The sequence below is a fragment of the Larus michahellis genome, chromosome 4 (assembly GCF_964199755.1).
Source record: "Larus michahellis chromosome 4, bLarMic1.1, whole genome shotgun sequence".
Classification (NCBI taxonomy): Eukaryota; Metazoa; Chordata; class Aves; order Charadriiformes; family Laridae; genus Larus; species Larus michahellis.
This window is the reverse complement of record NC_133899.1, coordinates 75,191,742-75,203,058: the sequence shown is the minus strand read 5'-3', so window position 1 is coordinate 75,203,058 and position 11,317 is coordinate 75,191,742. Positions and strand designations below refer to the sequence as shown.

Here is an 11,317-nt window from a genome sequence, read left to right as displayed (position 1 = left end):
GCTCAGGGGAGACCTTATCACTCTCTACAACTACCTGAAATGAGGTTGTAGCGAGGTGGGGGTTGGGCTCTTCTCACAAGTAACAGGCGATAAGACAAGAGGCAATGGCCTCAAGTTGCACCAGGGGAGTTTAGATTGGATATCTGGAAAAATTCCTTCACAGAAAGGGTTGTCAAGCATTGGAACAGGCTGCCTAGGGAAGTTGATTCACCATCTCTGGAAGTATTTAAAAGATGTGTAGATGTGCTGAGGGATATAGGTTAGTGGTAACTTGGCAATGTTAAGTTAATGGTTGGACTTCATGATCTTAAAGGTCTTTTCCAACCAAAATGATTCTATGATTCTATGACATATTCTGTGATTCTATAATTCATTACTTCAGTACAAACACCGTGTTGGATTGTGTTGTCATGTTTCCCAAAGATACCTGCAGTGCACTTATTCCCACGGTGATTGTTGGGTACACCCAGCATCTCTTTTATTTTTTATAAGGAAACAGAATTAAAAAAAAGGATGAAATTCAGCTGTCTAAGCCCTGCCTCTCAAAATACCCAGTGCTGAGAAACTGATAACTCAGGTTCTTGTACACCAGTTTTAGGCTGAAACAAATGATTCCAGAAAGGGGCTGAAGAACGGGTTAGTTAAAACAATCTGAGCTGAATCCTGCAGAGGCATAACACAGACTGCGGTGTTGTATCGCAGTGATGACCCAATAAGCATGGGACTTTCGGGTGAGAGCTGAGAAAAAACACGTACCATTCAATTCCTATGCCTATTCAAAGTCAAGGATTCCCGCAATTTTAAGATCAGTAACGCCATAATGAAACAGTACACATGAAAGTAACCTGACATCAGCTGAAATGATTTATTATGAAAAATAATTAAATTAAAGGTTACTTGGGGCTCAACAGCTGCAACATTTTGAAATGAAAAGCTAAAGGTTAGTGCACTTCATATCTACTTGGTCAGTTCAAAAGCATTCCCTTCAAAACACTTCCCAAAAGCCCCCACGTAACAGGCTGCAGCACACTGCAGTCTAAGTCCTCTCTCAGGTCACAAAAGACAAAATTGCTCAAGTACCAGAAGCATCTGCCTTTGTTGCATACTCTGAAGGTATTGTTGGACCATTTTCATCTCTGTCTGCATAAGATACTGCCACCAGTACCATTGGACATGCTAGCTGGGAGTCAATTGTTTATAACAAATCATAGTCATGTAGCCAGTAATGAGACTAAACATCAGTCTCCCACCTGACACACAGCTCAGTGTTTGATGATGGCAAACAATAAAATCCACCAGTGAGATAAGGACTCAAAATAACAGTGCAAATATAGTAATTTTGTAGTGTATATGTAAAACATGTTTTTACGCTCCTGATGCAGTGCTCACTGCACAGAAGGAAAAAAGCATCTTGCTTTTCTCCAGTGACCCAGAGTCTCAGCCAAAGTAGGTGCAGGACCACTGGAGAGAAGAACACAAATGTGCCGCTGAGCTGAGTCCTGCCTCTCTGAGTGAGCCGCAGCTGTGGAAGTGATTGCCATTTCCCTTCTAAGGGAAATGAATTAGTGCATGTAGTTACAGATTTACAATGTACACTTTCTTCAGACAGGACTTTTGGAAGGCATCAGTTGTCTCTAGAGTGTCTGGTTTATAACCTTGGTATAACCTTGGTTTATACACCACTATGGGATTAAAGACATTAGCCACCTTGCCCCATTAGCAGCATCACTGAAACAGGAGAACAAGTCCTCTTTGAAATGCAGTTTATTCTACAAACATTTAGAGTAAAATCTTTAGCTAATTTCCATAACTGCGTATAATACCAGAAAGATAAAGCACAAGAGAGAAGTATGGCCATTTGAAGGTTACTCACAGATGTTTTCTAAACTACTCACTTGCTAAGGAAGCATTAAATGGGAGATGAAATATTTCCTTTAGTTTATGCTCATGTTCTCCTCTTTGGGCATTTTGTTTCCACACATCCACATTCATCTACATGCACATATGTGAATTGGACTGTCTTACGCTCAGAGCAAACCAGTTCCACCTTCACTTCGTGACTCCTTTTTTCATGGCAGCAAATGCATTTGTGTTCCATTTCACTTGCCTCAAAGGAATACCTACAGAAATGAGATTTGCATATCAGTCTGCTGCCTGTTGTCTTCCCAAACTGATCCATATTTGCTGCTCCAAATGGAGGTACTTCTAAGGAGCAGAGAAGCAAAATTTCCTATCTGTTTTTCTGGTTATTCATAACAGTCTTTCCTCAGGATGTTACTAGCCATGCAGGGCCAGATCCTCTGATATCAATGGGGAAAATCCCAGTAACTTCAGTGGATTTTTGGATTAGGCCCATTGGATTGGCAAGACAGAAAATTCACGCAGAGACCAAAGGGAAAAACTCCACTAAACAGCAGAGCTGTTCAAAAACCACATAAGGACATGTTTAAGAACAGGTAGTTAATAAATATAGCTGATGTCTTTTCAAAGGAACCTATTTTCCTAACTAAGATAAGGCACTCCTGTGACACTAAAGACATTTAGTCACACATTTAGTCATGTTGCTAATAACTGCTGTTCTGCACATCCAGTTTCCCAACCAGATCCTTTTAAACAGTGGGAAGGGGACAACAGCTGCAGACCGTTGGCGAAAAGAACCCAGGAATACCAGACGAAGGGCAGGACAGAGAAAGGTTTCCTACTTACACAGAATACGTACTGCAGGTCCCTTCACAAAAGGGCACTGGGACTGGAGCAGCTGACTTACAGTTGTTGTGGACGATATACTGCTCTTTCATACTGCGCTTGCATTTATGCGGCAGGTCAATACCTGAGTAGGAGAACACTTCTGTAAGACTTCTTCAGACTGGGGAGTAAAAGTTTTCAAAGGTATCTGCTAGGAAACCAAGGGCCAACTGTCCTACTAAAACTTTTTACAGTTCAAATGCATAACCAAAAAAACAAATGGGAGTGCAAAGAGGCACTAATTCAACAAAGTAACTTTCTGCTGGTCAAGGCACTTTTCTATTTGTGGACTAGCTTAAATGAAGAGTTATGTATAAGTGCATGTAAAGATACTGTTGAACAAAGACCTAAAGAAGACACGAAGGGTTTGGTTTTTTAAAAATTGCTGTAAATAATATTTGTTACTCTTTAACAACCTATGACTTCTGGGTAGATACTACAGAAAAAAGACCCTTTTTTCCATGCAATTTCCAGATGAAAGAATACAGAACATAGTTTCTACAAATTTTCTTATCAGGAGAATAGTCCAAACTAACAGTATACCAGTTATTTAAAAACACAGAAAAGGAGATCAAAGAATTTTAGTGTCCCCATTGGAAGAATGAAGCAGATTTTTAATCTCAGCTGCAAGTGGATTTTTAACCTCAGCTGTGAGGTACAAAACAGCTTTGCTGCTGTAAGAACAGTCTGTGGAAACTGCAGACTCTCAAGTGCATGCAGAAACAGAACTACAAGCAAGGGAGGACCTAACAGTATTGGAATAGAGAATTGGTGATTTAATGCACTCACATGTCTTACAACAGCCATCTGAAGTCACATCAACTGTCCCCTGTATTGAAAGCAAACATAATCAGAACAGTTCCAATGCACATATTATTAAGCAGCTAGTAGCAACAATGAGAGTTCAGGTATATTCCCTCATCTCTAACCAACATAGATTCCTCATCAGACCTATTTGTGTACCAATTATATATAAAGGAAGGGAATGAATTTTCTTAAGATTATGTATCCTCTCAAGCCAATTAAAATGTTCTGTAACATACACCTGACCTTACTTAAGTCCTATTGAAGTCAGCACAAAAAACCCAGCCCCAGAGAGTGACAGCTGCTCCTGGAATTGAACAGCCTGGCCTGCAAAGAACCTACCCCAAGGGTAATTCAAGTCAATGGCTGTTTTTGCCCCTGCTTTGGTTTTCAAATCTGCTTCGAAGCCTCATCAGGCTTCTGAAAGTTACTGGAAACAACTAATTGCTGAAAGCCAGGGCATGAATGATACCCTTTGCTCATCCACATACCACTTCTTTGCTTAGTGATGCACTACGTATCAGAAAACACTGTGTTCATTGGTTCCCCCAGGGATCCATGGTGAGTTACCACTTGCTCAATTGCACTTTGTAACACCGGTGTTTCTCAAGTGATGAAAAACCCCACCTTGCTATTGCCCCAATACTCTTTCAAGTTCTAGTGCTTATCACACAAGTAAAATGTGTGGGTTGTTTGCAAATAGTTTTGTTTTACTTCCATGGGACCCTCCATTCAGGGCTGAAAAGGCCCATTTCCTTCAAACAAGGATGATCAGTTCAGAAAGATCAAGAATTACTGAAGTGGCTCATTCAAAACAGTAAAGAAAACTCACAGACCAGCAGCAGGGCTCATTCCAGAAGGCTTTTTTTTCTGGCTATAAAATACTTACTGGGACACAGTTAGATTCTTCAAATGGTAGGCAGACCTTTACTGTACTAGTCAAGGAAAACCTGCCCGCTGATTCAGTGCACGTGTACTGAGTACAGTTATCATGTGGAGCTTTATAACTCTTTCCAACCTGAATAAAAACAGGAAAAAACCACCAACCCAATATAGTATAGCAATAAAAATAGCATAAAGCAACAATAATACAGTCAATGAACTAGCAGAGGGACTGTGTTGTTCATATCACTCTGAAAGTGCTGAGATGTCTGGAATTCACATCTGCAAACTATGTACCAAGCTCACCCACTACCAGCCTTTGCAAAATCCCTTCTGTGTCCACCTAGGTGGAAAGAATCAAAAGCTGGTGGCAGAATGAGGATAGAGGTATGAACAGAAATACCAGAAGGTAGGTGTGTTAGTGTATGGGGAATAAAATATACACAACAGAAAAATATTTCTTTTCAAGGATTTCAACACTTTTTTAATAGATGGAATTAAAACAAAAAGTGTGAAAGAAGAGAAAACTCTTCTTAATAGAAGCTAATGGATAAATGCAAAGCCTCCTCATGGAAACATAAAAGTTATATATTAACACAGGAGAAGCTACCTTGCAAGATAAATTATCAAGGAATAAAAAGACGAAATAGAAAAGATGCAGAACACAAGAGCTACCAGAGAAGAAACAGCGTGTAAGACAATAGTCGCTGGTTGAGACGGCATCATTAACCGTTCACAGGAGGAGCAGGCTGTAATAAAAGCAAAGAGCTAGCCTGAGGCTCAGCCCATGTCTACACAAGCTCACAAGACATGATGTATTACCTGTGCGTGTTACCCAGTCACACTACGCTACAGCAGCTATGCCACTTCTGACTTCTGCCTCAGCAAATTCAGAACTAGTGGTAGTACAGCTATATCAGCTCACTCACGCTATTTAGCCCTGTATCTCCAGGGCAAGATAACAACACCGTTCCCAGATCAGAGCAGTATGATGTGAAGCCAGCTCACATATCTCACCATCCCCTCCAAATTCTTTCTCTCTGTTGCATGTCAGGAGGAGGGGTGGTAATACGATTTCCATTCCTGCCAGAGATGCATAATTTTCAACACAGTGGTGCCTGTGAGATGCACACAGCAGAGAGCAGCTGTATAAACATTTACATTTACTTTGGAAATAGAGATATTTTTAAATCTCCTAGAGGTCTTCCCAGCCTCAAAATGTACAACACTGGTTCAAAAAAATGCTGAGGTCTTTTTGATAATGCAGCCTTGTGTGCAGAGCAAGGGAGTGCTTACCTCAATGGTCACATTGCCATATGGAAAATTTGCCACACATGCCACTTGCTGGCACTGGCTGCAGCACTGACCCTCCTCTTCCACATAGCGGAAACCCTGTGGGAATAAGGTTTCCATTTAGCCACATTACCTGATGTATGTGCTTGATCTGATATGATTATCCATAAAAATTGCTGCTGTCACATATAAGAAGATCATGCCTCAGTTATTTCCTCCCCTGTGTTTTAGGTATCCATTGGTCTCTTGGTGGGTGTGGGTATGGCCAGCTTCAGGAAACAGGATAATGGTTTTATCAGTTTTTAGGATTGGTGGTGCATCTGGCCTTATCTGGGCAAGAATGGAAAAGAAACCACTCTTGGCTTATATTCAGTAATAGACTGAACAGTTTGTGTGCACGTTCAGCTCATGAGTACTGAGAAGTGTCTGGAAACACATAAAACACTGTGCAGTTTCTTTACAACCTTCATTTTTGAGCTGACAATGGGCAACACCCACAGAATGGCACAAACATTGTCTTTCAGCAGTCAGACTTCTCTTTAACAGGTTTGCAATTGTTCTCCCTCAGGGCATCTTTCCAAGGGTGACCTCTTAATTTTGCTAGAGCAAAAATAATCAGTACCCTAAAAAAGACTTTACAAAAAAATCTAATAAAAGATTATATCCTGCTGTCCTTCAGTGAGGAAGCAGCTATACTATCCTAGTTTTATAGTACATCCCCTCAACAGCCACTGTTCATGGTCGGGGAGGCTGAGCGTGCAGTGCTGACCTGCTGGCAGGTGGTTTGGCATTTCACTGGAACACACCGGATGCGGTTGGTCCGTGTCACAACGTCCTGCTCATCTGTGCACACACAGTCCTCGCAAGAGCTTTTAGGGACCACTGCCCCAGGCTGGAAATATAGAGGAGAGTGAAGACAGGCCATGGCAAGAATTCAGTGGGTTCTAGAATAAACGTATATCCCCTGAACTATCAAAAATGAATGTTTATACTTGGGATTGATTTTTGGAAGAACTTCCTGAAACAAATACCTCCAGATCTCTTAAACCTCATGCTGTCAGTATCACAAAATGAACACAAGGCTGACACTCTCCAGTCCATCAATTGCATTAAACGGGTTATTAAGTTATCTCATAAATTCCACGCATCAGTTTTCCCTCAGTTTGACCTAGTAATTAATTTTACAACATCTAATGAGAATTAGAATTTGTATTCAATCACAATTCTGACTTCTTGACTCTAAAACATAAGTAAGATCTCATTTAGTAATCAAGGTAGTGGTCTCTAGCATTACCTATTCAGGAACATTTCCAATAGTATGTAAGACTACTGGCACGGAAAAATTACAGACCATTCTAATCCTGCTTTTTGTGTGAGCGTTTACAATAACAGCTTCAGAAACCTCTGATACAGGCGGCATTAACCTGGGGAAAGAAGTGTCTGGAAGAAGACCTACCTTAAATTCAACTCCTTCAGAAACGCATACACCTTTTGGTACTGTAAGCAAAAATAAAATGAAAAGGATATGCTAGGAATGATGTAAACAGTTACTATACTCATCTCTGAATTGTGAATGACTTAGAGGAGACAAAGAGTAGAACTGAGCTTATTCACTAGCCTTAAGAGCTTGCACAAAACAGGGAATAAAGTAACTAGCATGTGGTGCTAATTTTTATTCAGAAGCCCACACGTAACATCTGTTCAGACACTATGCATGAAGTAGGGGGTAATTCTATATCCTGGTATTTTCGATATAGAAAAGTCTATTTACCTTATGGGTTTTTACCCATACTTGAACTTAGTTGAGCTTTTCTTTATTGTTAACCACCTTGCTGGTAACAGAGCCAATAGGAAGCTGGGTCAGGTATGGGAATCTGGAAACATGACTTGGCAGCAGCACTTTGGGATGGGTTCAACGTAACCAACATTCAGTATCTGATCAATAAATTAACTCATTGAATACTACCTACAGAGAACCTGCACCTCCAAAAACAATAATGCATCAATTGTAAAGGCAGAGAGGGAAGGGGAAAGGCTACTGCTTATGATTTTGACTCATTTAGAAAAAAAGAAACAGTTCAAGGAATAAATAAAAAACCTTAAGGAAACATGGTACTTACTACAGGAGAAGACAGGACAACAACCATCCTCAGATATAGCAACCACTGGTTGGAAGCCTAAGTCACATGCTGTTTTGTTGATAATGCAGGTTTTTATATCACATTCTGCAATAGACAACAGAGATAAAGTAAGCCAAAGCATCCTGTCCAGCAGTGTTACTTGCAGACCAAAGCTTGAATATCCAAGAAATTGGGTAGAAATAGATTATTCTTCACCCACACATTTTTGCAGTCTGGGACATGTTCAGTGAAATATTTCTAAGATTGCTCTACTGTAAAGCTCTTCCCTGGATATATACTTCCGGCTCTTGTTCCTGCTTCTTTTTCCCCACTGGATGTCATCTCTAAAAAAACTAAACACCCTCATCTCAGAGAATTGACAGAGAAACAAGTTGGGGTAAGAGTAAATGAGTCGGAGGGTGAAAAAACCCAAAGAGGCAGTGGATAGAGCCAAAGATGTAAAGGCTGGGACATGCAGGGCAAAGCAACCTGACAGTGCCCACTGCTCCCTCAAGACATCCAAGGACCCTATTGGTCTGCTGGCTGGCAGCATGAAGGGATGAGAAACAGAAAATCATCCCACCACCATTGCCAGGATCCCCTGTCCTGTATCTTCCTTTAAGTGCTGGGAATGGCCAGGTTTAGGAGCGGGATGACAAGGAGATCCTGTGCTGTGGTGGGTATTTGGGTCTGGGAGGATGCAAATGGAAAGATGAGGCCGAACCATATATGAGGAATCTCCACAGGAGGCCTTATGGAAGCCTGAAAGATGAGGACATCCTCCATTACTGGATGGATCTCTGTGCAAGGATCACCCTCTCATCTCAGAGGGGACAAGAGCTAGAGGATCCTGTGAAGCACCTGGTGGTCCCAATGGTCATGGGGGATTTTCCAATGTAAGTATCTTGCAGGTCATGGCACTAGTTTAGAACACAAACTGGACCAGAGGAGGTCTCTTCTGATAGCAAGAGCTCCTGGCACGTAGATGGAAGAAATGACCACTCCAGTGTGTTTATATGAATCTGGTACCTGTGAGGTGCTAGATCTCACTTGCTAAAGGCAAATGATGTTGCATTATGACATCTGAATCATCTACTCACCACAGACTGTCTCTGTGCAGCATGGGTCATCCAGACGTGTTTTTATTTTGCGTACAAAGCCCTCTTTAGTGCAGTTGATAGGTGGAGATTTAGCACAAGGGTGGGGGAAGCAAGAGATATTCAAGCTGGCTTCATCGCAAACACAGTGTTGACAGTCATGTTCCCAAGTCTCTCTAGGCTGTGAAAACAATAGGGATAGTAGTTCAGAGAGCAAAACTAGAAGCATTATATTAATGAATGCCTGCTGCAAGACAGCATTGGTCTCGGTTGCCCTAATTTATTATGTAGGGAAATCAGAGTTCAAATCCCAGAGGGAAGACAAGGGAACAGTAGGAAAAAATGCTATTATCTGCCACCTTCCTTGGCAGGCTTATGTGTTTTCAGAAGGGAAGCCTGGTAGTTGTACCAGGAAACAATGATTTCCACAAACTGCTATTTCTGCTTGTGTACCTCAAGTGATTAATAAAGCTCTGAAGTTTAAAATCTGCTGTTTTCTTTCCCACTGTCTTTGCAATTCACTGGTATTTAAGCTTAGAATTAAAAGAAGAAATGCGTGCAGTCATTTTTACAGGAGGTTACAGCACCCAGCTATAGCATAAAGACAGTATTTTGCTTTTTCTTACCTGTTTTACTGACCCATCTTTTGCAGTGCAACCTATAAAATGAATTACAGAATCCTTTAATGATAACTGAACTGGGGAAAACAACAGAAGCAGAAGGACAGGACAGAAGGTAGGTCTTGAAATCTGAGAAACAGCCACAAAGACAGTTACAGAGTGCAAAGTTATAGGTTGTGTACCCAAAACATCTTAAAGATCCTCCTCTTTGTTCTTTTGAAAGTTGCACTTTCTGTACAAGAGCAGTCAGAAACTGCCCATCTAAAACATTTCCAGCCTAACTAGAAAGGGTCAGTATCAAGGTCTCCCCCATTTCCTCTGTAGCCAGAACATCCCCCTTAATGTGCACTTTCAGTCAGGGTCTTCTCCCCACTTTCCATCCCACCATTTACATTATTTCTTACCACAGACAGAAACACAAATGCCATCATGATCATTCAGCAGGATTTTTCCATCAGGACAGTAGCATCCCTCAACAAGTGCTGCTGTGTTATTTTGGGAGGGGAGCGTGTCCATAACGACCTCTCTGCACAATTAGAATATAAACAGGAACAAATGAGAGGCCTAAACGTGCCCCAGGGCAATCAGACACCCAAATCCCAGGGGAATCTGAACTTCCAGCCTTCCCCAGCAATTTTCAAATTATAGACTTGAAAAGTGCCTTAAAAAAATGACCCACCTGCTGGAGCAAGTGTTTCTTTTTGCTTCCCCGCATGGCTTGTATACCTGATCCTGAGCACAGCTGGCCTCTGTGGAACATTAGAACACACAGGTTAGAAAGCCCAGATTCACGTGTACCCTTCAAGGCACAACGTTAAGAACTACACACGCTAACGCAGCCCACCCCACGGGTCCGCACAGCCCAGGCTCCTGACCAGCGAGGGGGTCCCTGCAGCTTCAGCAAGAGGGGATCCATGGATTCAGCAAGGTGCTTGCGACAGTACTAGTAGTGCTTACCCCTGAATCACTGGGTCCCCCTGAGCAGGGCAAAGCATACAGAGAGAAGCTGTGTGTTGCCATCTAGTGATGAAGCTCTAGGTAACACACAGAGCCCCACAGCTGAGCTGCTCATGAGAGACTATGGGCCTGTTTCCCACTTGTTTTGCACCAGTTCTGGACTGGGACAACCTTCTTGATTTGTTCCCGCTTTTTCTCAGGTCCAGCGCAGCTCAGGAAAGCCTGAAGCCTTCAACAGGCATGTAGGTGAGGAAAGAACAGACTGGAGTAAATTCACCACCAGCAGGTCTTTCCCAGGCTTACCACACTGCCCATTCGCCTGCTTCCTCCAGTCCACGCAGACCCCATGGAGTCCACACAAGGCTGCATACGTCTGCATGCTCTGACACTCGGTGCTTGGGTGCTGTTCTGAGCACCCACTGGCCACACACGCCTCATAGTAGGGCTGTGGGGGGACCACGCTGTGGCACTCGGTCAGGTTCCTTTGCAAAGCAAGAAGACAGACACAGCATTTCACTTCCTCGGGCTGCTTCCAGCAGGTTCCATTCGACTCAGAACCAAACCCATCTCCACTCAGGGAAGCCTCAAGGTAAAGATACAACCACAAATTGCTCTGATAGGCAATACGCTCACACAGCTTAATTAAGAATCAACTTTACCTCCCATTCTTTACAATGCTTTGAAAGGAAGAAATTTTATGTTTGACTGATACCTACAAAGAAAAGTCTCCTGCACCGCTCACAGCTATAATTCTGTATGCTGACATTTTTACGTCAGCATGTTTGACAATCCTGTTTTA

General features: G+C 42.2%; 1 protein-coding gene across 1 annotated transcript in view; it reads right to left on the bottom strand.

Annotated features, from left to right (window-relative positions):
* Nucleotides 1-1,828: 1,828 nt before the first annotated feature.
* LOC141742701 (mucin-5B) overlaps nt 1,829-11,317 on the bottom strand; it is a 45,016-nt gene continuing 35,527 nt past the window's right edge. Inside the window, exons 35-47 of the mRNA XM_074585651.1 lie at nt 10,822-11,000; nt 10,241-10,310; nt 9,966-10,087; nt 9,568-9,599; nt 8,945-9,122; nt 7,845-7,949; nt 7,181-7,221; nt 6,494-6,616; nt 5,728-5,823; nt 4,439-4,567; nt 3,535-3,574; nt 2,707-2,830; nt 1,829-2,120 (exon numbers count right to left, since the gene is read on the bottom strand). Of these exons, the coding sequence (XP_074441752.1) occupies nt 1,946-2,120; nt 2,707-2,830; nt 3,535-3,574; nt 4,439-4,567; nt 5,728-5,823; nt 6,494-6,616; nt 7,181-7,221; nt 7,845-7,949; nt 8,945-9,122; nt 9,568-9,599; nt 9,966-10,087; nt 10,241-10,310; nt 10,822-11,000 (1,414 nt within the window). The 3' untranslated portion in view covers nt 1,829-1,945. The remainder of the gene's footprint in view (nt 2,121-2,706; nt 2,831-3,534; nt 3,575-4,438; nt 4,568-5,727; nt 5,824-6,493; nt 6,617-7,180; nt 7,222-7,844; nt 7,950-8,944; nt 9,123-9,567; nt 9,600-9,965; nt 10,088-10,240; nt 10,311-10,821; nt 11,001-11,317) is intronic.